We start from the raw sequence: 27,458 nt of genomic DNA on the forward strand, positions 1-27,458 counted from the left end.
AAGGTTAATTTTTTTATAACTTTATTGATGGATTAACGATATGATTGAAAGACTGCAATGGCAACATCAAATCACAGGTTTATTAAATGTAAAAAGCTAAAGAAAAAAACCTGAGGAGTTACATGCTAATAAACAGTATAGTTGAGTTTGACCAAACTGCAGGAGGCAATGGAAGACAGGAGTGCCTGGTGTGCTCTGGTCCATGGGGTCAGGAAGAGTGAAGAGTCGGACAGGACTAAATGACTCAACAACAACAAAAGGGTGATGATTATTAGAATGACAAAAGGTGGCGGGAGATTTAACCCTTTCCTTCTTTGCTTTGGTCCCAAGTATAATCCCTCCTCTGAAGCAGCTATTTGCATTGGGAGGAAATCCCCCATTGGCACCACCAAGAGTTGCAAAATTAAAGGAACATTATTTGCAATATTATAGTGCTTCTTTGCTGTACTGAATTAAAAAGCAATCATCTGCACAGTCAAACCAAAACACCTTGGTCCTTTGGTCCTTTGTTGAAGGGGAATGTGGGACAGCAGCATGGGATGGAAACATACATCCAAAGACAATGTGCACAGAAATGATATCCACTCCTCTTTGGGACTAACATCTGGACTTGTCTGAGCACGCAGACAAGGCAAAGCACAGGCCAAGGACCATGTGCTTTAAGAGCACAGCTGGAGGGGAGTTGATGAATCTACAATCCGGAAAAAGGGGAAAACTTCCTCCCCTTCAAAATCAATTGACTTGAAAATAAAGAGGCGGGTCTTATCTTCAGCATCATAAAAAGCCACAGTCCCTGCTTCATAGTTCAAAGAAACTTGGATCTCTATTGGATCCTCTTCTGGTTCCAAAATGGTAGGAGGTGAAGTCAGAGCTTTGTACTGATCATAACTAAAGCCCAACGCCCAGATCCCTTCATCAGGTTCAAAATCAATTTCTCTATCCCTCTCCACAGACTCTCTGGCTACGCCTACAGCCCAATTGTCAACATCTTCGACATCCACCGTCCAATAATGTTTCCCAGAGCTGAATCCCTGCGTTCCAAGCACACAGCGAGCGTATTGAAATCTCTTTGGATTGTAGGGGTAGTCCTGACGGACATCTCCCCACCATACTGATTTTCCATCAGAAGACACAACATACCGGGGATGGGCTGTTTCCAGATCCAACACCACATTTTCTGAAAGAGAACCAGAAGCAGGGCAAGACAAACGCTTAACAGAATCAGTTACTTCCGTAAGGTAGCGTACCGAGCTCGCAAATTGCATGCATTCTTTAGAAGGGGAGAAATGCAGAACCAATTAGGCCAATTCATACAATCAAATTGGCATGGTGAGGATACAGGGGCACATGCAGGGTGAGAGTTGAAAGCTGGAGACTGCGTGTGCAGAAACAAAAATGAAATTTACATTTGCTGCTTCACCCACTTCTGCCTCTGGCAGGGGCAAAACTTGGATTTATTTCACCAGGGCCAAAGGCTCAGTTTGACTGGGGGACTGGGAGTCTCAATGGTGCCCCTCCGAAGGCTTCATCTCGGGCAAAAACCCTGGCTAGCCCCCCTGTATGGCTCTGCCTCTGGCACCACCCAGCATGGCCTGTGGCCCTAGGAAGGCTGTCTTGAGAGAAAAGAAGGGGGGTTTTGTACGCAACAACAGCAGCAAGGATGCTGCTTGCCAAGGGGTAGAAAGGAGATAAAATCCCATCAAAAGAGGAGTGGCAAGTAAAACTGCTTGAATAAATGGAACTAGCGAAAATGACGGAAAAGATCAGGGATCAACCGACCCAAAAGTTTAAAAAGGAATGGGAGATTTATAGGCTATATTTAAAAGAACATTGTCCCCATATTAAAACTTTAGAATGCTTGTTTGTTTATTATATTCAGTGGATATAAGGAATAGCAGGTAAAAAGGTAAAGGGACCCCTGACCATTAGGTCCAGTCGTGACTGACTCTGGGGTTGCGCGCTCATCTCGCATTATTGGCCGAGGGAGCTGGTGTATAGCTTCTAGGTCATGTGGCCAGCATGACAAAGCTGCTTCTGGCAAACCAAAGCAGCACATGGAAACGCCGTTTACCTTCCCGCTGTTTATCTACTTGCATTTTGACGTGCTTTCGAACTGCTAGGTTGGCAGGAGCAGGGACCGAACAACGGGAGCTCACCCCGTCACAGGGATTCGAACCGCCTACCTTCTGATCAGCAAGCCCTAGGCTCAGTGGTTTAACCACAGCGCCACCTGGGTCCCTTAAGGAATAGCAAGTTAGGTGTAAATATTAAGGGAAACGATATACAAATGGTTGGAAATAAATTTTAAATTTTCTTTCTCATTTTTCTTTTCTTTTTCTTTTCTCCTTCTTTGGTATTTATGGTTTGTATTTGTATAAGGATTATAATATTTGTTTTATATGTTTGTGTTTTTTACAAAACTTAAATTTATAAAACTTAAGTTTTACAAAACTTAAATAAAATAACCGTAAAAAAATCAAAACTTTAGAATGCTTTGAATAACTCTCGGAACTCCGTAAGGGATATAATGCAGGCTATGTTTATTGAAAAATAGAGGAAAGTAACAAGGAAACAAAGAACCCACACCAAGGAAGTCAGAAGTCGATGGCTGAAATATTTTTGTGTTTTCGCATTGCACTGTTTTATTTCATTTTTGTTATTTGTGAGTTATGTGCTGTGTGTTTTTGTGTGTGTGTGTTTTTGTGTGTGCAGTTTATAAACCATTTTTTTATTTTTAAGGAAGGCTGTCTTGAAGAGTATGTGGCCCTTGAGCTGGAAAATGGTTAATGTAACCCTTTCCACAACACCATTTCCCCCAATCTAAGTCCCCCTTGAGCTATTTACTTGCTGGGGGTGGTGGTGGTTTAGACTGGAGTGACAGCACAGGGACTAACTCGCTTCCTCCGCCCCTCAGCACTGCTGCGAGGGCCTCAGTCCAGTTGGATCTCCCCCTGCAGCAACTTTTATCTCAAGAGAGAAACATCAGGACATCAAATGCTGGAACTCTCCAACACCTGGCCTGTTTTCGCTCTCCAGAACTAGAAGCTTACCTCTTTTCCATTTTGAGTTGACCTTGTTGGACTGAGAACAGTTGGGCTCAGAACAGTCTAGGAGGAGAAGAGAGAGCAAGGTAAAACACCCACCATAAGGCTAACAGAAGGGACCTTGCAGCCTGTTTAACCACGCACCAATGAAGCATTGTTGTTAACTACAATAACCATTCACAATAATTATCAACTAACGCATGAATCATGTTCTTAAGGCTAACTGACAGATGAACAACATCTATGATATGACGAATGATTCTGTTAAAGTGAGGGCAGCCGTAGTGGTAAGAATGATAAAACAGGGTGATCAAGTGAATTCTGGGTAGCAAAGAGTGAACACCCTTTCCCCCCCACACTTACGGTAAGGTGCATGAGTTGTATAATGGGGACTTGATAGCAATAGAGAAGAATAGAGATTATTCTCTCCTCCACCCCCGATGTCATAATGATGTCAGGCGACCCTTCCCCCCTCCCCCCACTTCATGGGTCTAACAGAGAGCTTTGCAAGGGGCTTCACTAGGCCAGAATCTCAGCTAATCGCCAGGCCTTGCAAGGTGCTCAGCAAAGCTGCCTTTTTTTTAAGAGTTCTTTGCGCAGGGCTTCTCAGGCACTGCTGATTAGCTTTCAAACCCCTTTTCGACTGAGCCTGGTCATTATCTGCCCTGCTCTTGATGGCGGGTGCAGAGAAGACGCTCACGGCATAGATGGGGAGGCCTGGTGCAGGAGATTGGACGAGATTACCCTCATGGTCCCTGTCTGTACAGGGGGAGAGAAAGGGTTAATAGGTAGACCAATAGAAAAGCCCAGAGGCGGAGCCTACCTGCTTTTAAAAGGCTTAGCCAGAGGTTTAGAGAGTTGGAAATAGACAGTTAGTTCGGTTGGTTTCTTGTGGGTGGGAAGCATAGGAGTCAGAGTGGGTTAGAGACAGAGGGAAGACAGAGAGAGTCAATCTGATTACAGTGGTACCTCTGGATGCAAACGGGATCCATTCTGGAGCCCTGTACGCACCCAGAGCAGTACTTACCCTGAAGCACCGAATCTGCGCATGCTCCCTGTGTGATTCTGCACGACATAATTCGGCACGTTTGCGCATGTGCGAATCGCCGAACCCGGAAGTAACCAAACTTCTGGGTTTGGCGCATATGTAACCCGTGTTGTACGCAACCCACACAATTCGTATCTAGAGATATGACTGTGCAGTAGGGTGATGACTTTTGCATTTTTTTTCTCAAAAATTATTTCCTGTAGCACAAATGGATGAACTTCTGCCTATTAATGACTAAAATGAGGTATAGTCCATTCAAATATTTAAAAAGGTTACGCACAAACAGTTTTTAATTTTTTTGTATGCCGTTTTACCATTTCATAAAATTGTATTAACAATTCTATATATATTTCGTATCAAATTTGGACACAACACCACATTCCACAATGGGGAGTGTTCTTAGCAACATAGGGTATACAAATGTCACACCTGCGCAAGGTAAAAGCCCCTTTTTGGGACCTCAAAACTCAGCCAGCAGACCCTGCTGGGCATGCTGGGAAAAGAACCTACAGGAGAGGTAGCAAAACATCATCCTCTAGCGGCGTCTATACTGTTACTGCAGCTGAAAAAAACGCTTCCTTGTGTGTTTGATGACCCTAGTTGCCCCTGGTCTTAGTCAGACCTTTTATCTAACCCACCAAACCACACAAGCACAAAGTCACTCGCTTTTTCTAGTAATGAGCACCATGGGGAAAAGCGACGCTGCTGGCATCACTCTGCTACGCTTCTCTTAAAGGTACAAAGCTGCTGGCCATAAGGGCCTGTTTCATTCCTGCAATCCGATTTAGGGTTCTCTCATACAAACCTCTGACTCTCCTCAGAGAACTCGTCAAAGATGCACTTTCTTGAGAGAATTGCCTGAGCCTTTCCTTCATGTCTGTAGAAGCAGGTGTAGCTGGAAACTGAAACTTCTCTGTCTCACATCTAGTGGGAGAAAGCGAGATATTCAAAGGACCACCCTCAATCTATTTGTACAGTCCCTTATTTTAACTGCCACCTTTTTTGCTTCACAAAGGCTCGCTAGCAGCCTCATCCGCCACTTGATAGCATAGGGGTGCTATGATGGTAAAAAGTTTAATTTCGGCCTCATAGTTAATGGGATAAAGGTGAATGCTTAAGTGTAGGAGCCTTATAGCTGTGGCCCCTTCAGCAAGCTTTTGAGTTCTCCAGTAATCTTTGGCCATTTCTAGATTACCTGCTTATTGAGCATACATACATGCCGATTTGCTTCAAAGGAGATTGGATGACATTGGCTATTTAATGAGCTTTCATCCCAATTCGTTTACAGGGAAGTGAAGTCAAAGCAAGCATCACTCCACACTTTATAAGTACATCTCCCTGTCCTTATCTCAATAAAAGTCTGATCTTTTGAGGAAGCAGCTACATTGTGCAAAACCTTGCAATCAAATTGCCGGTATGTGACTGAAGTAGCATCAGTCTGGAAAGCACTTTTAATCAAGCAAGAAGTTATGCTAAGCAACAGATTGGGCACCGGGAGAAGACGGGGTAGGCAAGGAAAAACAAAGCACAAAAATTGTGCTAGATCTTGTAGTCACGTCGACTGAGGTCCGGTGGATGGTGAACTAGGCAGAGAATCGATTACTTATTCATCCCAGAATCCTAGGTGTAGCTGTACCTGCTATCTGTAGCACCTGGGAGAGTTCCAAGGTGGAGACTGCAGGCTGAATAAGGTCTCTTCTTGGTGCCACGGGGATCAGGTTACATTCCTAGGAGTCTGGGATGAAGTAATGATAGGACTCAGCAAATACAGTGGTACCTCTAGTTACGAACTTAATTCGTTCCAGAGGTCCGTTCTTAACCTGAAACTGTTCTTAACTAGAGGCGTGCTTTCGCTAATACGGCACGCGATTTCCGTTCTCATCCTGGGGCATTAACTTGAAGTAATTATTCCGGGTTAGCGGAGTTTGTAACCTGAAGCATTTGTAACTCAAGGTACCACTGTAAAACATTTTAGTGTGTTGTAAAGTGCAATATACAAATGTGACACTGGATGGCGACAGTGCGGTGTTTTTTAATTTTTTTTTTTTAAAAAGCATTTTCACAGGATTTTTAAAAAAGAAATATGTGTGTAAATTCCACCATGGCTTCTTTACCTAGTTCAACATCCAAAATTTTAATCCCTGTTTTTGCTTACACAAAGGCACCACTGTTTCTTTTTACTTCTGTGCTCCGCATAAAAAGGAACCCTGAGTTGCATGCCACAAGGGCTGTATATCCTCAGATATGATGAGACGGAGGTCTCAAGAGTGGCATTAGGCTCCCCAAGCCTGGGGATCCCCTAAATCAGAGGTGACAAACCTCTGCCCTGCCATTGCATGTAGCTGTTGAAAACGGAGAGCACTCAGGCCTGCTGGGAGATGGGGATGACGACTCACAGTCATCGCAAAAGAGATAAAGAGCCCTGGAACTCTGGGTCCTCCCTTTGGGCTAGGCTCTATGTGTTTGGTTTTACTAATCAGGACTCCCTTGTCAATCCCAATTTAAGACCTATAGGAATAAAATAAGAGGGTGATGTATTCAAAATTATTGGGGAGTGGGACTGAGGGCAGGAAGGCCCTTAATGAAATCCAAAAGCCCTGCCCCACTGACTTGCCCATTGTGGTCCAATGATGGTTCCCTGCAGCCTCAAAACAGTAGCTAAGATGCCATTAAAAGGGTTGTTGGGGAGGGGAAAGAGGGCCACAAGTAAGCCAAGCATTGTTACAGAGCAAAAGCAGAAGGCAGGTACCTGTCCAGTATGCTTCCGATACCCTAGAAGTGAAAAGAGCAAAGACAATTTAGCTACATTTTGCACACGGTATAATTTCAATTTAATGGGTGACATCCAATGTTAATAATACTCAGCCATTGGTTTCAATGGGTCTGCTCAGAGATTGACTTTGCAGGACGTCAACTATATATACCGTGTTTCCCACATTTTAAGACACCGTCTTATAATTTTTTTACTCAAGAAAATAAGCCTATGGCTTATTTTCGGTGTGTGTGTGTGTGTGTGTCTTAGTATGGTTCTTGCCTCCTCCTGCCGCGACCGGTGTTGCTGCTGCTGGGCTGGCAGCACCCTGCGAAGGCAGGAGAAGCCGGCCAGACCGCTGGGGGGGTGGGGTAGAAAAAAGTTCGGAGTGCGTCCCAATGGCAGCACTCCTCATGCGCCACAAAAGCTACCAAACAACTGGGGGGGGGGAGCTTAGAAAGGCGGCCGCTCCTCATGCACCTGATGGCAGCGCTCCTCATGCACCACAAAAAGGACGCAGAAAGCCGGCAAACAACTGGAGGGGGCTAAAAAGCAGTGAAGCGGCGGCCGCAGCTTTAAATGGCTCACTAGGGCTGCCGAGGCTAGATCGCGCCTTCTGTCCCGCGCCTGCGCTGCGTGCCAGGTTTTGCCCGATCCGTCGGGGAGCAGGGAGCGCTCAGAATCCGGTGAGGGGGTCTTTCTTCCTATTCGGGCGCCCGAGCATCGCCGCTCGAGAGGCCGGAGGCTCTCGGCGGGGTGGTCTGGAGGAGCGATCGCGAGCTCTTGGCTGGCTGGCTGGCTTTCTTTTTGTTGCTCACGGAAGGCGGAAGGGGCCAGCAGGGCTCCCGCCACCGTCAGTCGCCCCGCCGCCCCTCTGCCTCGGGCCATGCAGCCCACAACGTTCCGGCAGCGCGGCTCCCGCTGCCGTCAGTAACCCCGGCGGCGCGGAAGGGCTAGCGGACCTCCGGCCGCCGCTCTGCCTTGGGCCATGCGGCCCACAATGTTCTGGCGGCGCAGAAGGGGCCAGCAGGGCTCCCGCTGCCGTCAGTCGCCCCGGCGGCGTGGAAGGGCCAGCGGACCTCCGGCCGCCGCTCTGCCTTGGGCCATGAGGCCCACAATGTTCTGCCGGCGCGGAGGGGCCAGCAAGGCTCCCGCCGCCGCTCTGCCTCTGGCCATGCGGCCCACAACATTCTGGCGGCGTGAAGGGGGCCAGCAGGGCTCCCGACGCCGAGAGGTTTCCCCGTCCGGGCGCTCGGCCCAAGTGGAAAAAAGTCCTGGGAAGAGCGGGGAGGCTCCCAGCGTGGCTCGCCTGGCGACGGGCTCAATTCATGCACCCCCTCCCATCTGGTCTCAAGCCTCTCTGAGGCTCTAAAAGAAAGCAATATGGTACGTCTTATTTTCGGGGTATGTCTAATATTTCGCGAATGCATAAAGACCCTGCCATGGCTTACTTTCTGACTACGTATTAAAAAAGGGGAAACACGGTATATATACTGTATATATATATATATATATATATATATATATATATATATATATGAACTATTGTTTGTCTCTTTGCTATGTTCCAATGCCCTTTTATTGATTTTACACTGCTTTGTGCGGCTTACACTGCTTTGTGCGGCTTTGTATTAATTTCTGTGCTAGGCTGCTACTGCATTGATTGTTTTATCCAATTATATTTGTTTTTAATTTATTTTAAGTTGTGAACTGTGTAGAGTGCAGTTAATTGGGTGGTATGTAGTTACAAAAAAATGGATGAACAACGCTAGGGTCGGGGAAAAGCCGGGTCAATTTCACCAGCATACTTGGATCTCCAATTGTAAACTTACCCTACATGACTTCACAATGGAGAACTGAGGTCACGAGCACACTATCATTAAAGCACACAGCTTCAACCAAAGAATCCTGGAAACTGTAAGCTAGTTTCCTCCCTATGGCATATATCTAGCTAAACTCGAAGTCCCTAAGCACTGGAGGGCCTTGGGCTGATGTCATGGCCTCCCCTCAGCTGGCAGATGCAGCAGTTGTGCTATCGTATAATAGAAGGGCAAGGAATGTCAGTTATATGACAGTCATCAAAGTCTCTTGTCAGTCATAGAAACCTCTTGTCTTCAGTGCCAAGATTACAACTGCTGAATTTACATGGTTCAGCATTCCATCAATTACCTCATCCATTTCAGTCTGCTTTACATAACTTGGTTTGCATTTTATGTTTGTATATAAAGGGTAGGAATAAAGTGATAATCAATTACAAAATAACTTGACAGTCACATGTCCACTAGCTTCTTTGGCTTCAAAAAACATGGGATTATAGCCAACGCTATAGTCCAGAGGTCGGCAACCTTCGGCCCATGGGCCGTATCCAGCCCACGGAGGCCGTTTATCCGGCCCATGGGCTGCCCGTGAACCGAGCCGCCTGCTTGGCGAGTCCCCCGTACGCTGCGCTAAACCGGTGCAGCATGGCGTGGGGACTCATCAAGTGGCACCGGAAATGGCGCCTGTGCCAAAAATCGCATTTGCGCATGCCCAGACGCCGAAAATCGCTTAGCGCAGGCACCATTTCTGCCATCTGTGCAGCCGCAGAAGCGATTTCCAGTGCTGTGGACATGCGCAGATGCCATTTCTGGCGTCACGCTGTGCCCGTCCGGCCCATGGCCGGATAACCTTGTCAGCGCCTGCTATAGTCATTCTACCCTTTGCTGTTGTTCAAGAGACATGAGACTTTGAAAGTGGTGTCATTTCACACACACACACACACACATACCCCTTTGCAATTCCAACTCATTCTGAGAAGGATGAGGGATGCCTACGCAATGAGAGCAACTTACTTGCAAAAAAATCAACCATCAGTGGCCATTTTTCTTATTAAACCATTACGTATTATCACACATGCAGTGAGTTGCTGGCCAGCCGCCTCTGCCAACCAATTTGTGCTGGCTATGAATCAATATCGGATTGGAATACCAGCTCCTAAAAATTCATTTGCTGCTTGGCCACCCTTATCTGCCATCTCAACAATCAAGTCACCGATGCAGGATATTTCTGTCATGAACACATTCTGGTTCAGAATACTAGACCTACCTCCAAGAATTCATCTGCTGATTGATTGCCCTTCTTTTCTATCTCACCAATCAGATCGCTGATGTAGGATATTTCATCCTCAAATTTGTTTGCATAATCTTTTCTTCTCTTCTCCACCTCTCTTTTTATGTCTTCCAACCTCGCCAGCTGGCGTTGCTCTTGTTCCTCCAAAAACTGTCGCTGGTGTTGGAATTCAGACACAATCTCCTCCCTCTTGGCTTCTGCCTCTTTCTACAAATGACAATGGGATGTTCTAACAGATTGCCCAATCCAGATCCTAATCATATCACATTGGAATACATATCACGTACTCAGTGGGCGGTTTTCCTGGAAAAATAGGTGCGGGTACTCACCATGAAATTGTTATAGCGTCACACTTTTTAACAACAACAAAAAGAGGTGCCGGTACTGCGTACCCCCCTGGGGGGGAAAGCACTGCACGTACTTGGAATTAATCAATTAATCAATTAAAGTCTCTTTCAGGTGTTCACATCAGATGTTAAGAAAACATATGAGGAGGGTGTTAAATGAGCACACCAGCCATTCATTGAACAGAAACTAAAATGGGATATAGGAGAACATTAAAATATTTCAACTCCTGTGACTGTAATTTTTAAACTTACGGAAGACGGAAAGGGAGAAAGAAGGAAGGAAGTAGAGAGGGAAAGAAAGAATAAGAATGAGGGAGAGGAAGAAAGATGAGAAGGACGGAAGGACGGAAGGAAGGAAGGAAGGAAGGAAGGAAGGAAGGAAGGAAGGAAGGAAGGAAGAAAAGAGGGAGCAGGAGGGAGAGAGGAAGGAAAGAGGGGAGAGAAGGAAAGAAAAAGAAAGAGGGAGAGAAGACGGAAAGGGAGAAAGAAGGAAGGAAGTAGAGAGGGAAAGAAAGAATAAGAATGAGGGAGAGGAAGGAAGGAAGGAAGGAAGGAAGGAAGGAAGGAAGGAAGGAAGAAAAGAGGGAGCAGGAGGGAGAGAGGAAGGAAAGAGGGGAGAGAAAGAAGAGTAGGAAAGAAGGAAGGGAATAAAGAAGGAAAGAAAAAGAAAGACGGAGAGAAGACAGAGATAAAGAAGGAAGGAAGGAGAAGGAAAGAAAGAATAAGAACGAGAGAGAGGAAGAAAGAAAGGGAAGGGGGGGGTCGCCACCTTGATTCAGCGCCAGAAAAGAGCGCGAAGGGACCCAGGGGCAAAAAGCATTTCCCGTGCAGCATGAGGCAGCGGGAGTCCGTTTTAGCAGACGTGTGTAAAGCCTCACAGTTGCACGTTCATGAGGCTGAGCCGCTGCTGAGCTCACGTTCATGAGGCTGAGCCGCGGCAGGAGGAGGAGGAGGTGAGGCAAGAGGTGGAGGAGGCGGCTTGTCGGGTCGGTGCCCGGCAGCACCGTACGGAGAGTGCCGAGCCTCTGCGACGCAGCAGTGCTCTGTAGCACTTTGAATCCTCCTCCTCCACGCGATGCTGCTGGGTGCTTTGTCTGTGCTGCAGCAGCAGCAGCAGCCGTTTCCAGGCGCCGAGCCGTGGCAGGAGGAGGAGGATTCAAAGTGCTACAGAGCACTGCTGCGTCGCAGAGGCTCGGGACTCTTCATGCGGCACTGCTGGGCACTGACCCGGCAAGCTGCCTCCTCCTTCTGCTGTGGCTCAGGGCGCTCCACGCAGCGCTGCTCCGGCCGCCTTTCTACCCCCCCCCCAGGCCCCAGCTGTTTGTCGGCGCTTTGTCAGCGCGGCGCTTCAGCAGCAAGGTCCCGCTGGCTGGGGCGCTCGGCGGGCCACATGACGAGGTCTGGCGGGCCGGATTTGGCCCGCGGACCTTGAGTTTGACACCCGTGCCTTATAGGGTTGCCACACTCAATAGAAGACAGGACTTCTGTGCCTTTAATTGCCCTGCTCTCTTTTGAGTCTGGAAACCCTAAAGAGAAACCAGCAGACCCTTTGCTTGGAAATTAAACAAAGGGTCTGCTGGTTTCTCTTGTAAGGTTTCCAGACTCAAAAGAGAGCAGGTCAATTAAAGGCACAGAAGTCCTGTCCTCTATTGAGTCTGGCAACCCTAATGCCTTAAAAGGAGGAGTCGTGCCAATTCTTACCAATAGCTCCTGGCATGGCTTCTCACCATTTGATTTAACCGACAGAATCTTGTTTCTTTCTTTTTTCAGTTCCTTTAGATGTCCAAGTAGTATACCCTAAGGACAGACAATGGATGATACGGTAGATTTAAAGTTTCTGCAGACTGAGAATGTTTTATTTGCAACAAGCAGCAGACTTGAAAATGTTTAGGGTGGGGCAGAGGGAGCCTGCAGCTGACCAGAAGTGGCTGGGCTCTCAACTTCCATCAGCGGCAGTGGCACAGGTCCGAGTAGGGTTGCCAGACTCAATAGAGGACAGGACCTTTGTGCCTTTAATTGCCTTGCTCTCTTTTGAGTCTGGAAACCTTAAAGAGAAACCAGCAGACCCTTTGCTTGGAAATTAAACAAAGGGTCTGCTGGTTTCTCTTTAAGGTTTCCAGACTCAAAAGAGAGCAGGGCAATTAAAGGCACAGAAGTCCTGTCTTCTATTGAGTCTGGCAACCCTAGGTCCGGGAGAAGTGGCCAAAACACACCCAACTCCCACACCCTCCACACAAAAAGCAGGACGGTGCTTAAAACACACACCACACAATACTGGGGATCCATCCAGGCTCTTTTATAAAGTCTGGATTTTTTTTTTTAAAAAAAAGTTGTCCTTTTTTAAAATTAGCACTTCATGTGGCAACCTGCAAAAAAATATATATCCAGAAAACGAAAAGGCAACCATTTCACTATAAATGCTATGTGCAAGGAAGACCCTGAGACAGAAACAGCTGTGGCTGCTTAAGACAGGAATTGCCAGCCTTTGGGGGCCAATGGACACCTTGGAATTTTGAGGAAAAATTACTGTAAACCCCAGTCACAAAATGGCTGCCAGACTTGAAAGAGGATGGCCCACAAAATGGTGGGGGGAGGCTGCCCACTACTGGGGGCGAAGGGTGGGTCTCTCTGGAAGTACCAAAGATCAACCTTGGCAGAGAGCTCCGTGAACCACTATCACGTGACGTTTCAAACAGGATTGGCACAGTGTGGTTTGAAGCTAACCCTGATTGTAGATTTGAAACACCAGCTCTGAAAAGAGGAGAAATATACTAAGTAAGCTATCTGAAGAAGTGTGCATGCACACGAAAGCCCATACCAATGACAAACTTAGTTGGTCTCTAAGGTGCTACTGGAAGGAATTTATTTTTTATTTTGTTTCGACTAAGTGAAGTGTTCACCTTCTTCTGGGGGGGGGCGCTACTCACCTGTGACCCTCAAGGTGCTGCTACGCTACAACTCCCATCACCCCTGGCTGGGTTTAATGGGAGTTGGGCTCAAAACACTTGGAAGTCCACAGGTTCCCTTTCCCTGTTGTATATCATCGTTATATCACAACTGCACCAGCCATACACATCACGCTACTGCATTCTTTGCTAAAATGCACCAAGTCATTTTACCTTGTAATCTGCAGCAGCTGTTTCTGCAGAAATAACACGGTGGTTTCTGTGAGCCTTGGATCTCTCGCAGAACATACAAATAAGGGTATTTTCTGTTTTGCAGAAGAGACTCAGAGGCTTCCTGTGCTCCTTGCACATTTTCTCCCTTCCTGGACTTTGCTCCAGCTGCAGGCGGAGCTGCTTAGCTGCTTCCACCATGTTCGCCAGGCGCCGGTTGGGTTTTAGGCTTTGCCAGGAAGCTTTTCTTCTGCAATCCGGGCAGCAAATGGAAGCTCCCGATCTTTTCCAATACTTAGTGATGCAGGATCGGCAAAAGTCGTGCTGGCACTCCGTGATCATTACTGGATCCTTGAAATAATCCAGACAAATGGAACAAGTGACTTCATCCTGAAGGTGTTTTGCAGGATCCGCGGTAGCCATGATCGCCGAAGCAGCAACAGCAGCAGCTGTTTTCCGGGAGCTGGAGGAGAAAAGGGAAGGTGAGTTTCGCTTTCGTGTTCCTGCAATCGGGCGTCTCTTTTCCCCAGGCAGACTCACAAGCAGGAAGCCTGGGCGAAGAGGAAGGAGTACGTTTATGTATTTTGACCCTAGTTAGCAGATTACTAATTAACTCAAAAGTATGAAGTCGCTTTATTGGGTCACAGCTGCTGGCCAGGTTTCAGTCAATAGTACTCTCTTGCAAGATGCAGCCCAAACACTTTCTCCGTTTGAAATATCTAGCATTGTGATAGTGGTGAAGGAAAAAAACTGCAAAGCTTGCTTCGTTAGCACCGTTATGTATCTTTAAGCGCCAGGCGGTGAAGGGACAGGATCTCGCTCCCGCTCTCCATGGGCTGAGTGTAGCTTTGCAGTTTGGGCCAGCGAGTCTGGCTGTTAACCAGAAGGTTGGTGCACAAGGGACGGCTGTGGGCAGGATTCCTACATTGCAGGGGGTTAGACCAGATGACCCTTGGGGGTCCCCCTTCCAACTCTTCAATTCTGTGACTCAATCAAAATAATATAAAATAGTGGCAAGATTTCAAAGTGGCCAACCTGGGGGGGGGGGGTAGTTCTACTAGCAGACTCCTAGCACTCCTCCATTTACAGCAAGGGTCTTGCAGGGATTGACCTCTGAAGCATGCTCAACCGTCCCATATTCAAAGTAATATATTAAATAAATTTGAAAAGGGAAAGGACAGAAGAGTGTGCCTTCACACAAATACTCCTATCTTGAAAACATGCATCTTAAAACAAAATATTGCCACCCACACTGTTATTTTTCTGGCGCAATTTTAAGATGTTCCTTTACTCGCAGGCATTTCGTAACATGTGAGGGGGGTGATATAGGCCTGGTTAAGTGGTTGTCCTGGTTGCGTTATTTTGCTGGGATGGTGACTTTAAAAAATTATTATTATTACGCTATGAACATTTTCTTTATCATTTTTGATCACAATGGTTCTTTTGATCTACAATTTATCTATAATGTTTAGCATGCATGGAATCTTTTAAAGAATCCTTGTTAAAATTCATCTTGTTTGCTTTCGCCCAGTTGTCTAATCTGTTAAGGTCATTTTGAAGTGTGATCCTGTCCTCTGGGGTATTAGCCACCCCTCCCAATTTGGTGTCATCTGCAAACTTGCTCAGGATGCCCTCAAGCCCATCATCCAAGTCATTGATGAAGATGTTGACTAAGACTGGGCCCAAGACAGAACCCTGTGGCACCCCACTAGTCACTTCTCTCTAGGATGAAGAGGAGCCACTGATGGGCACCCTTTGGGTCGGTCAGTCAGCCAGTTACAAATCCACTGAATGGTAGCATTGTCTAGCCCACATTTTACCAGCTTCTTTACAAGAATATCATGGGGCACCTTGTCAAAGGCCTTGTTACTATTCGTTCCGCACCCTTCCCAAGCTCCTGCGCCTTTAAGTGTTTCCCGGCAGGCAGGAAAAGAATAGTCCAGTAGTATTTGCCAGCATTGTATATCCAGGGTGGGGTAAAGTGCACCTGAACACCCCCCCCCCATGCCTCTTAAACACATTTATTTATTTAAAGTATTTCAGGAAAAGCTTGCAAAGCAGTGGGCATAAAATTGCTGCAAGCAACACCGATATAACGACGACGACGACGATCAGAAAACAGCTGTTTGCTTTCTTCTCCCTTAAGGAAACCACCTGGTGGTTGTGGCAGCAAACCCAGCTCATTTCCTTATTTCCAGTTTTTTTAAACGCCCCGCTCCCTTTTTTTCTGTTGGTTGGTTATAATCCAGATGGGTGCCTTATTGGAGAGCTGACGCAGCCGGCAGAGATCTCCCATTGGGAGCGCTGTGCGGGGCGGAGTTAGGCCGCTGCTGAGCTCTCTCCTTATGCTGGGCCGGGCCGGGCTTTTGCCTTGCAGGTCGGCTGATGATTCCCGGGGGTCGGACGCTGTATTTTAGCAGGCGAGAGCAAGAGGGGAGCAGAGCAAGGTAGGTGGGCGGGCGGGCGGGTGGAGAGAGAGCTGCAGGCGACATGGGCGGAGATGGGGCAGCTGAAAAGCCATGGAAGGAACCCCGGGAGGTCCGAAGCGTGGTCTGCTTAAGAGGTTTTGCTTTTCTAATTTAAACTGGTGGCAGTGTGGCGTAGTGGTTAGAGCGCTGGGGGGGGGGTAGGTTCAGAAAAGAGCAGCCAGAATGATCAAGGGGGTGGAGGAGTGACTCCCCTAACAAGGAAAAGCTGCAACGTTCGGGGCTTTTTAGTGCAGAGAAAAGGTGACGTGAAAGAAGCATTTAAAATTGTTAATGGCACGGAAAAATGTTTTTCTCCCTCTCGCACAGCTCTAGAACTCGTGGGCATCCCGAGAAAGAAGGTTCAGGTCCAGCTTTAGGATTGGTCACTGTTTGGAGCCGTCACAGTGTTTCAGCCTCGCCTACCTCGCAGGGTTGTTGTGAGGTTAAAATGGGGGCATAGCTGCCAAGTTTTCCCTTTTCTCACGAGGAAGCCTATTCAGCATAAGGGAAAATCCCTGTAAAAAAGGGATAACTTGGCAGCTATGAATGGGGGTGGGATGGGAGAGAGGAAGCACGTGTGTCACCTTGTGCCCATTGGAGGAAGGTGGGGTCAAAAAGTACTATAAATTAATAAAACAATTAAGGGGGGGAGGCTTGTCTAAGGGATACACATTGTGTGGGTTTTTCCTCTATTGAAGCATCCCTGTAGAAAAACTATAGACTGCAAATGCGCCATGCATTTAAAGTATATCCCCCCCCAAAAAAATAGAATCATGGGAACTGTAGTTTACCCCTCACAGAACTACAATTTATTAAACTACATTTCCCACCATTCTTTTGGGGAAAAGAAATAGGCAATGTGTGTGCTTTAAATGCAAGGGGTGTACACCTAGAAACAAATTGTATTGGGCCACAAATAAACCAAATGAATAATAATGTTTTCCTATAATAATAACGTTTTGGCATTTTTGTAGTTTTTGCTTGGTGTAAATGCTGCAAGACAGATTCAAAGTAATTAAGACAGGCTCAACCCTTGACAATAACTTCATCAGCCCAGTAGTTTGCAACAAAGAAGGAAAAGGAACCAACTTTGTTCCACTTTATGAAAGCGTTCCTGCCAGGGTATTTAGACTCATCCATCCTCTTCTACTCCCCCAAGCCCAGGAAAATAATTATTTAGTGCTCAAATTTAGTGCTGGGGGGGGGGGGCGTTCCCTGGGAAAGGAGCAGGCCTAGAGGAAAACTGCTCAGTGTGGATGAGGCCTTATTAGAGGCAGTTCTGCCAGTTTATAATCCGCCTTTAACCGTTTGCAGATGGCTTTAGTGTTAATGACTTCGGGTACTTTCGGATGGCGGCTTTGCATTGCAAATGAGAATATTCAGATATTGCACCTAGGTTATTGGCAGCAATGTTTTAAGCAACATCAGATTTCCTCCTTAAAAGTTAAATTTGGATTAAAGGGAAGTGGGCTGGCAATTATATGCTGATGTTGCATAACAATTTGTTGTATGTTTTTATGCCGATGTTGTATGAACTCTGTAGTACCCGCCCCCCCCCCATAAACACCCATCCTTCATCCTTAAACAGCATACAGTATGATAGGGCACATTGGGCTGCAACCCTGTACTGTACACACAATAGGATCAGGTTGCTTGAATAAATCTTTAATAGTGCGTCCTTCATCAGTATGGCCAACCTGCTGAATGCAGCGAGAGTCTGCATTTATTTTACAATTATTGTCATAAAACTTGTAAGCGGCTTACAAAAAGAATAAAGTAATAAGCAGTAAAAAAGTGTAAAAGCAATTAAAGGTAAAGGGACCCCTGACCAGTCGTGGCCGACTCTGAGGTTGCGTGCTCATCTCGCATTATTGGCCAAGGGAGCCAGCGTATAGCTTCCAGGCCATGTGGCCAGCATGACAAAGCCGCTTCTGGCAAACCAGAGCAGCACACGGAAACACCGTTTACCTTCCCGCTGTAGCGGTTCTTATTTATCTACTTGCATTTTGACGTGCTTTTGAACTGCTAGGTTGGCAGGAGCTGGGACCAAGCAACGGGAGCTCACCCCGTCACAGGGATTTGAACCGCCGACCTTCTGATCAGCAAGCCCTAGGCTCAGTGGTTTAACCACAGCGCCACCTGGGTCGGTGCAATTATTACACTTAAAAAAAACAAAAAACTTAAATCAACAGTAAGCTAAAAACCAGATTAAAGCACATGTCAACTTTCTGCATGTCAGGATAGGCTTCCCCAAACAAATATGTTCTGAGCAAGTACCGAAAAGTGAAGGCGCCTGCCTGATGTCAATAATTTGCTCCGTTAAATGTTTCAGGGAAACTATTCAACACATACGTTTGTCCCTCTAAGAGTTAAAACCACCTTCAAACACAGCTGTTGGAACTTCCCATCACTCCCTCCATCGCAATCTAGTTCTCCCATAAGGCAACCACTTCCTGGTTGCAGAAAGGAGACGCCCCTCTCTGTAAGCAAAGGAAAACTAAACTTTGTTCCTCTGCGTTGCAGCTAGAAGACGCCAATGGCTGCGCCGAACCCAGAGAAAAGCCTCCAGGATGAAGCCACCTGTTCCATCTGCCTGGATTATTTCCAGAACCCGATGATGGTCATCGACTGTGGGCACAACTTCTGCCGGGACTGCATTGCCCAGTGCTGTGAAGGGTCCATTGCCAACGTGTTCTCCTGCCCGCAGTGCAGAAAACCCTTCCCTTGGCAGAACCTGCGGCCAAACAGGCACCTGTGGAATATCGTTGAGCTGGCCATGCAGTTCAGCATGCGGCGAGCCAAGGAGTCGGGAGAACAGAAGCTCTGCAAGAAACACCAGGAGCCCCTGAAGCTCTTCTGCGAATACGATCAAACGTCCATCTGCGTGGTTTGTGACCGGTCCAAGCTGCATAAATATCACAATGTGATTCCTATAGAGGAGGCTGCTCAGGTTTACCAGGTAACGTGGGTGGCTGAGAGGGGCTCGTAATTTTGGGGGGGGGAGGGGGGAGATTTTCAATCATGTTTTTCATACAGTGATTGCTAAAAACAATAATGTTTGATTCCCAAGGGAGGGTCAGTTAACAGCCGAGCTTGTTGCCAAGGTGACAAAATGAAGGTTACAAATGCAAAGGATAAGTGAAGGGTTGATATAATTATGTACAAAGTGGAGGCACTGCTTATCTCTTGGCTACTGCAAACTTTTTCAGTTGCTGATTAATGGGAATTTAGATGAAGAAAAAAACTTTAAAACCTGCCTGGTGTTTGAGCACCACAAATACAGAAAAAGGAACGGCATCTATTGTATCTCAGCGAGTGGGTGGCTGGAAGAAAGCCGGTCTTATTTGAAGATTGTGTGTGAAATATGCCAGAGGAGCGGTTTTAGATTAGTTTAATACAGCATGGAATGCAAATTAGCAATCTGATGGTATTTAGATGTTGTTCCAGCACTGAGCTTAAATAATTTTCTCTCGCATGTACTGTAGCTGCTTATTTGAGAAGGACATGGTGAATGGCTCAAAAACTGTGTTATTTGCATCTGTCTTAGGAGAAAATACACCACTGCTTGCAAACTTTGAAAGAAGAGAGAGACAAGATTTTATCATTTAAATTAGATGCAGAGAAGCCAAGCCAGGATCTGCTGGTAAGTGCAAGCACAATCGGAAGTTGGTTTTTAATTTGTATATGGCGTTTCTACATTTCTGTGTTGGGAATTTCAGCTTTGCATGTGTTATCCATGCAGAGTGCCAGTTTTTAAAACCCCAAGACTACCAGTTTATCACCTTTAGCTGTTTGATCCAATTCAGTAAAGTGTACACCTGGAATTGATGTGAGTTCAGTTCAGGTTTTGTATAACAGCAATTAATCAATTTGTATACAGGAGAGAATCTTTTGAGTATCTATTTTTATTAATGTTTAACTGTTTGGCGTTTTATTATGTTTTTGTATGTGCTGGAATCTGCCCAGAGTGGCTGGTAAAACCCAGCCAGATGGGTGGGGTACAAATAATACTATTATTATTATTGCTACTTTTAATAATACATGCATATATACACTCTCACAAGACATATAGATTGCCTAAGGTGAGCAATAATAGTACTTAAACTTTTCTTGTTACAAAGTCTAGATCAGGCATCCCCAAACTTCGGCCCTCCAGATGTTTTGGACTACAATTCCCATCATCCCTGACCACTGGTCCTGTTAGCTAAGGATGATGGGAGTTGTAGGCCAAAACATCTGGAGGGCCACAGTTTGGGGATGCCTGGTTTAGATTCTTAAGATTTCAGGAACGGATTAAATTCGTAAGTCGAGGCACCACTGTACTATGTTATGGTTTCTAAACATCCCCACAACTTTTATCTATGTTAAAGCTTGTTCATGCTCACTAAATAACATTCCCTATACTTTCGTAATATGCTTGCTTGGAGACATACACATTTCATCTGGATAATGCCGATTCTCAATTTGCTTTGATGAACCCATCCTGACATTAGTACATCGGCTTATGATTCTTCTTATCGTGACAGCCATATAACCACCTCATCATGTTTGGAGATTCCATCATCCAAAACTTACAGGCCGCTGAGAAGATGAGCAAAACTTTCAGTACCTTTATCACTCACCTCACATGACAAATTTCAGCTAAATGGGGGTTTCCCAAACTTGGTTCCCCAGCTGTTTTTGGGCTACAACTCCCATCATCCCTAGGCAGCAGGACCAGTGTTCAGGGATGATGGGAATGGTAGTCCAGAAACGGCTAGAGACCCAAGTTTGGGAAACCCTGGGCTAAACTTTAACCTCAGACATTAGAGTTATAAGTTCCAACGTGGTTCTGTGTTTTATAAAAAAAAAAACCTTTCAACCTGGTGCATTAAGTTGATACCTGTTGCCCCCCCCCCAAGTGTTATGAGCATGCTTCATGCACCTGTGAACTAGCCCTTGGCAGCTGGATTCTGAAAGTAGCGACTTTACAAGAGCATCTAATTATAATCTGTTCGATGAGTTTCAGTTTCAGCTGGTGTTTCACAACACCAGCTTCTCTTTCTGCAAAAGAAGACATGGCAACACACATCTACAACTCGGTGCAACACCATTTTGCTTTATATGCAATGGAAGCAGCCTGGGGAACAGCTGGATTTTGACATTGCAAAGCAGGTGAAAGGACCTTTTAGCCCTGCAGGGGTTGCTGAGCTACACTTTCCATCAACCAGCGGGCCAGGGATGTTGGGGGTTATAGTTCAGCGACTTCTGGCAGGCCAAAGGACGCCCGTGCCTCTCGCAGAGACATTTGATAGCGCGCTGGAACACACAAAATGGCGCGTTGTGTGTCAAGGTGCTTTCCAATGGGTGGGTAAGAAATATTATGAATTAAAAAACAGTGTCGCCGTCCCCCTCCCCACTGTTTGCACCTGTCCCAATCAGGCAGAAACCGAAGCCGAGAGGCAGAAGCTTATGTTGGAATTTCAGCAGCTCCACCAGTTTCTAGAGAAAGAAGAACAACTCTTGTTAACCCAGCTGCAGAAGCTGGAGATAGAGATAGAGAAGAAGAAGGAAGAGCATGCAGCTAAATTTTCCGAGGAGATTTCCCATATCAGCACCCTAATTGGCGAGCTGGAGCAGAAGGGTCAGGAGCCGCCAGGTGGGCTGATGCAGGTAACACTGTAAATCAATAAATGCCATTATTTAAGGGCCGTAGCACAGTGATAGCACATGCAGAAGAAAGTCTCGGGTTCAGCTCCCGGCATCTCTGTGCCGGAGGGGAGGCTTTGCCTGAAATCTTGGGAGAGCTGCTGCCAGTCAGAGTAGCCAATACTGAGCTAGATGGACCAATGGCCTGATATGTTCCTTGTTATTTCCCATTTTGTTGCATCCTCCTCATTTGGCCTTCTCGCTCCTCTCGCCGCATTCCTCCAGTGGCGCATCGTTGCGGGGTTAACACCTTTCCTGATCTCTGGAAGCCCAGTATTTTGAACCTGGGGGGAAAGATGACCTGAGTTTCTGCTGGTGTTGTGTGTCCAAAGCAGGGCCTTCTTCCCCCTCAGCAGAGCAAGATCTTAGCCTGTACTGTGTGGTTTGTTGGCATCCATCTGCCTCGAGAGACAATGGAGTGCGTCTCCGGGGGGTGAAGTCAAACGGCTGTATTAGTTACCTCCCTGGGATACAAGCCTGGGCAGGGTGTATGAAGGTCCTGGGCTGCCTAGACGACAAGATCCCCCCACTCTCAGCCTCATGGATGCTGTTGAAAGGAAAGCAGAGCAATACATTTGGCACCTGCTTGGCTGCAGGAGTTGCCAGAAGGAGGTGTACAAGGTGACTTAGGGACTCCACTCCGGATTTGTGTAGGGTTTACTCCAGGGGGTCAGCAACCTAAGGCCCATGGGCCACAAGCAGCCCACAGGGGTCATTTAACCGGCCCATGAGCCGCCTCCAAACCGAGCCACTAGGTGAGCCCCCACGCGCTGTGCTAAACCGGTGCGGCACGGGGACTCGCTTCCGCAGTGCCGGAAATTGCGGGCTCACGTGCGAGCGCAATCTGGCCAACAGAGGGATGGATCTCTGCTGGAGTGAAGCGGCCCGGGCGAGGTAAAGCTTGCCGACCCCTGGTTTACTCCTTAGGCTTCTCTTCTCCCAAAGATATCCCGCAAGGCATTAGCTATTGTGCTATGCATCCACAAAAAGACTTGAATTGGTTTGTTAATGCCGCCAAACTGAAACGAATGCTTTGCGGGTTGAAAGCAAAATGAGCTGGGAAGGTAGCAGGTAGTTGATGCAGCAACCTTTTGTCTAGGCCTGGTCAGTCCCTGGATTAGGGGCCACCAGGGAAACCTATGAATGCCGTTTCGAGTTTTATGATGTAAGCAAAGGATATAAGATGAACCCCTGTAGAAATTAATTGGACAACCTAACCTCTCTGTCTTGTCTCCTCTTTTTCTCGCTAGGATATTGGAAGTATCTTCAACAGGTATGAGGCCGTTCTTCCTGTTGCCATTTCTCCACCCTTCACAGAAGGCCATTCTAGTAATGTTCTGCATGCGTGCCAGGATCAAAAGCAGTATGTCTGAGTGGGAGAGTGTGATTTTCAGTCCTGGTCCTGGTGGCAGGCTTTTCAAAACCATCTGCTAAGGAGGGAATGCTGTACTACGTAGGCCTTTTTTATATATACAACATTTTTTATTAATTTTTTTCCCAGTTTGTACATCTCAAAATAAACATTTTACATCATGCCATGAAACAATGGACTTAACCTCCTTCGCTTTTCATGATTCTTCTTGCTCTCTTATTCTATAAGTTAAACCTACTGCTTCCGCAAATTCTATCATCTTAAAGTTGCCAACCTTCCTTACTAGAGATCTTGCTCACTTTCCATCTTTGGGCTTGGACTACGTCGGCTGTTGGTCTGATCCACCGGGATGCTTCTTGCATCCTTCCCCTTCTACCTAGATTTCTCTGAATTTTCACTAGCATGTGCCCCTACCCCACACCCTACCCCACACCCAAAGTTGCAAATCCATTGGCCAATGTCCTAGTTCACCTTCGTTCAGCTTGGCCAGCTGTTTACAGTATGTAGATACATTCTGCGCCTGATGTTCTGAGAAGCTGCGGGTTTAATAAAGATTTCTTTTCCTGCGGCTTCCTGTTTGTTAAACCTCTAGGTGCAAGAGGGGCAAATTTCAGTTTCCTACTCCACCTGATTCTTCGGAGCTCAGTACAATGGTTCAGGAATTCTCCAAAGAGAGTGCTTCACTGCAGGGCAAACTGAGGAAATTCAGAGGTACTAAATGGGTTTCTGAAGCTGATCGCTGGGGTGGGAATTTTACTATTGTTCTTATTTAGCTCTTTATCTAGGCAATCAGTGAATGCTTGTGCAAATCACATTGCACCTTTGTATAATACCTATCATTAAAATACAGGGGGCTGGATTCAGAATAACTTGGTGATTCTTTAATAATAATAATAATAATTATTATTATTATTATTATTTATACCCTGCCCTCCCCAGTGAGGGCTGGGCTCAGGGGAGCTAACACCAAATATAAATTACAATAAAACGTAATAGAAAACAACGACAACAACAAACAGTTAATTAAAATACGGCTTAAAATGCAGCCACATTTTAGTAATAGCCCATAAATCAAGACCATAAAGGGAGGAAACATCAGATATTCACCTGAGCCAGCTGTCCATGCTGGTCCTACATGGGCCAGCAAAAAAGCCAAGGGAAAATTTATATACCAAATCCCATATATGGGTTCAGAGTGAGTCTAAGCCAAAGGCCAGACAGAAGAGCTCCATCTTGCAGGCCCTGTGGAAAGATGTCCTGCAGGGCCCTGGTCTCTTGTGATGGACCGTTCCACCAAGTCGGGGCCAGTGCTGAAAGGCCCTGGCCCTAGTTGAAACCAATCTAACCTCCTTGAGGCTTGGGACCTCCAAAGTGTTGTTATTTATGGACCTTAAGGTCCTCCGTGGGGCATACCAGGAGAGACGGTCCTGTAGGTACAAGGGTCCTAAGCCGCATAGGGCTTTAAAGGCCAAAACCAGCACTTTAAATCTAATCCTGTACTCCACCAGGAGACAGTGCAGCTGGTAAAGCACTGGATGAATGATCCCGCGGCAAGGACCCCGTAAGGAGCCTCGCCACGGCATTCTGCACCCGCTGGAGTTTTAGTGATTGAAATTGTTGGGATTAGTTTGTGATGACTAACTTGTCCCTTTGATTTCAAGGATCTTAATGTCCTGGATCCATCCCAGTGGTATAAAACTCTGTGCATGGTTGTTAGGGTTACAATATTGTGAGCCTGATGGTTTTATTGCTATCTAATAATAATAATAATAATAATAATAATAATAATAATAATAATAGTTTCATTGCTGTAAATGTGTGCTCCAAGGCTTGATGCTTACAAAGGAGAGAGAAATGTGTAATACTCCTAAGGCTTTAGAATGGTGCATGTAAATTGATGGTGTATTAATATACAAAGTTCATTTGTTGCTAAATATAACACATTAATGAATCACAGAAGTTTGCATATGCTTATCCGCCTTTTCTTCCTCTAGAGACTTTGGATGAACAAAAGTGGATAAATGGTAAGTCCCTACAGATTCTGGATATCTCACGGTAAAGATAGATTCATGCTTTTTTTATTTTAAAAAAGAAAAGAGGCAGCGGGGCCTGGGCAACCTGTGGTTTTCCATATATTGTTGGACCATAACTCTCTTCGTTCCCAGCCATGCTGGCTGAGACTGATGCGAGTCTCATATCAGGAGGAACGCTCAATAAAGAGGCCGCCTTCAGAAATGACCACCCGCAGCAGATGAACAGTTACTTGTTTTTTACATTGGTCTTTGGGAAGGGTTCTTGGAGCTTGGCTCCATGCCTGACCGTTGCATTTGATCTCTTGCAGAGAACGTGAAACTGGACCCCATGACGGCTCACCCTCGATTCATTGTGTTTGATGGCCAGAAAGCTGTTGCATGGGGATCTGTCCGCCAGGAGCTGCCCTACAGCACCGGGCGATTTGACCCCACCCGCTGCGTGCTTGGCTGTCAGGGATTCACGTCCGGGAAGCACCATTGGACAGTAGATGTGAGCAAGGGAACTTTCTGGGCTGTGGGTGTAGCCAAAGAATCTGTGAAGAGGAAAGGACAGCTGAATATGGTCCCTGAGGAGGGAATCATGGCTGTGGGTTTTAACAACGGCCAGTACAAAACCTTAACGTCGCCCCCGACTGTTCTGAACCCAAGTAAACACCCCCAAAAGATTCAAATCCGTTTGGACTATGAAGGAGGAACGGTGGGGTTTTTTGATGCGGAAGAAAAGAAGCGCCTTGTTCTCTTCAGTGTCAAATTTGTGTCCAAAATATTTCCTTTCTTCCGAGTTGGGGACATGAACACTGTGCTCCGCCTGTGTTAAATTATATCTGTTCTCCTGTTGGACTTGGGTCTTTGGCCCTTCCAACAGTGAAGTAGTGTCAACAGAACTCTCTGGCTGTAACACACAATACTGAGCTTCAGCGCGGTTAATACGGCGGCGGCTTTTGACGTGCCTTAATTCTGTGATCAGGTTACTATATATTCTGAATGGAAACTGGAGCCTAGGCTTAAAGAATGTGGGAGGCCCAAATGCATACACCATGCAGCCCCAAACTTCGGCCCTCCAGATGTTTTGAACTACAATTCCCATCATATCTGACCACTGGTCCTGTTAGCTTAGGGATCATGGGAGTTGTAGGCCAAAACATCTGGAGGGCCGCAGTTTGGGGGTGCCTGCCATAAACCATTTAAAACTACTTCGTAGGTATAGCTTCTAGTATGTTTTAGCAACCTCTTTGTCTCTCCCGGCTATATTTGCTCTCATTTGGATACAGATTCCAAAGTACAACATTTGTAGCCCTCATATCAGCTGCGAGTGGTACATCTCTTTTAAACTGCAGCCTCTCAGAAATACACAGAAATGGTGATTAGACAAGAATGGAGATCCAGCTTGTGGACATATTGTGAAAAATGGGAACTGAAAGTGTGTGTCTGTGTAGGTACAAAATCGATATGAGGTGTGTGTGTGTACAGGTATTTTGCATTTGAATATTTGTGCCCAAATGAAAGCAGTATTGCAAGATACAGCCAGTAGTTAACGGTTGAGTGCAGTCAATTTATCCAAGCCAAGCTGAGACCAAGAAAGACGATGAAAATGGATAAGAAAAGTGGTGTTTTGTAATTTTAACATGGTATATACAGGGATACAGGAGATCACCTTGGTTTTCAATTGAGATCTGTTTAGGATGCCTTGTTAATGTACCTTGCAATTTTTTACATTCTGGAAAATATTTTTTTTTAAAATTGCAGACTTTTAAAAAAAAGTAGAGTAAAAGTTTATCCAAATCTGCGCATTTTAATAATTCTTTTTACTTTTACTTTTTTATATAGAATGCTGGAATGAAAAAGCACAGATGACAGGAAATGTTTAGGTACTGGGTTGTCAGAATTATTTGCTCAGCCCTGTACCTGTTTGCCAAAACTTAATAAATGCTGACATCTCCTTAAATACGTTGCCGTCCTTTACTCTATAAATACAATATTGGTCAACTTAAAAAACCATTCTGCAACCTTCTATAATCAGCTCCATTTCATTTGGAGGCTGTTTCAGTTCTTGCCACAGTTAAAACACTTGCCATTTTCTCTTTCCTTGAGTGGTTCAGTCTATAACTCGCAAATGCCAATCCAGAGGAAACTTGATGGATGTTTGCTGCAGTTTGGTGGCAAACAGCGGGTTTTCCCAGGGGAAAGCAGCAGTGTGGGTATGCCCATGGTTAGAGTCTTCCAGTGTAGGTAAAGGTAAAGGGACCCCTAACCATTAGGTCCAGTTGCGGACAACTCGGGTTGCGGCACTCATCTCGCTTTACTGGCCGAGGGAGCCGGCGTACGGCTTCTGGGTCATGTGACCAGCATGACTAAGCTGCTTCTGGTGAGCCAGAGCAGTGCACGGAAAAGCCGTTTACCTTTCTGCCGGAGTGGTACCTATTTATCTACTTGCACTTTGACGTGCTTCCGAACTGCTAGGTTGGCAGGAGCTGGGACCGAG

The 27,458-nt window shown here is 46.1% G+C and overlaps 2 protein-coding genes across 5 annotated transcripts; one reads left to right on the forward strand and one right to left on the reverse strand.

Annotated features, from left to right (window-relative positions):
• Window positions 1-13,838, reverse strand: LOC118080098 (E3 ubiquitin-protein ligase TRIM39-like). Its single transcript, XM_035105027.2, has 7 exons — window positions 13,419-13,838; window positions 12,001-12,096; window positions 9,929-10,159; window positions 6,842-6,864; window positions 4,898-5,016; window positions 3,051-3,107; window positions 1-1,177 (listed from the first exon to the last, which is right to left on the reverse strand). Exons 1-7 carry the CDS (start codon window positions 13,836-13,838, stop codon window positions 660-662), a joined length of 1,464 nt encoding a protein of 487 aa, XP_034960918.2. The 3' UTR covers window positions 1-659.
• On the forward strand, window positions 13,795-27,032 carry LOC118080936 (zinc finger protein RFP). 4 transcript variants are annotated; one of them, XM_035106983.2, is made up of 8 exons: window positions 13,795-13,897; window positions 18,407-18,842; window positions 19,431-19,526; window positions 21,305-21,535; window positions 22,822-22,844; window positions 23,536-23,654; window positions 24,938-24,967; window positions 25,285-26,149. In XM_035106983.2, the coding sequence occupies exons 2-8, from the start codon at window positions 18,420-18,422 to the stop codon at window positions 25,791-25,793; spliced, it is 1,431 nt and encodes a 476-aa protein (XP_034962874.1). In that variant the 5' UTR covers window positions 13,795-13,897; window positions 18,407-18,419; the 3' UTR covers window positions 25,794-26,149. The 4 variants fall into 4 exon arrangements, with proteins under 4 accessions (XP_034962874.1, XP_034962873.1, XP_060126837.1 ...); XM_035106982.2 differs by lacking the exon at window positions 13,795-13,897 and adding an exon at window positions 15,750-15,862 and having other exon boundaries at window positions 25,285-27,032; XM_035106984.2 differs by lacking the exon at window positions 13,795-13,897 and adding an exon at window positions 15,847-15,978.
• The last annotated feature ends 426 nt before the right edge of the window (window positions 27,033-27,458 follow it).

This window comes from Zootoca vivipara, chromosome 2, assembly GCF_963506605.1.
Source record: "Zootoca vivipara chromosome 2, rZooViv1.1, whole genome shotgun sequence".
Taxonomy (NCBI): Eukaryota; Metazoa; Chordata; class Lepidosauria; order Squamata; family Lacertidae; genus Zootoca; species Zootoca vivipara.

Coding starts and splice junctions, on each gene's coding strand:
- LOC118080098 (XM_035105027.2), bottom strand. CDS start 13,838: ATGGCTACCGCGGATCCTGCAAAACACCTTCAGGATGAAGTCACTTGT. Junction 6,865..9,928: donor CAGCAGATGAATTCTTGGAG/GTAGGTCTAGTA, acceptor TTTCACTTCTAG/GGTATCGGAAGCATACTGGA. Junction 1,178..3,050: donor CAACTCAAAATGGAAAAGAG/GTAAGCTTCTAG, acceptor GTTCTCTTTCAG/AAAATGTGGTGTTGGATCTG.
- LOC118080936 (XM_035106983.2), top strand. CDS start 18,420: ATGGCTGCGCCGAACCCAGAGAAAAGCCTCCAGGATGAAGCCACCTGT. Junction 18,843..19,430: donor AGGCTGCTCAGGTTTACCAG/GTAACGTGGGTG, acceptor CATCTGTCTTAG/GAGAAAATACACCACTGCTT. Junction 22,845..23,535: donor ATTGGAAGTATCTTCAACAG/GTATGAGGCCGT, acceptor TTAAACCTCTAG/GTGCAAGAGGGGCAAATTTC.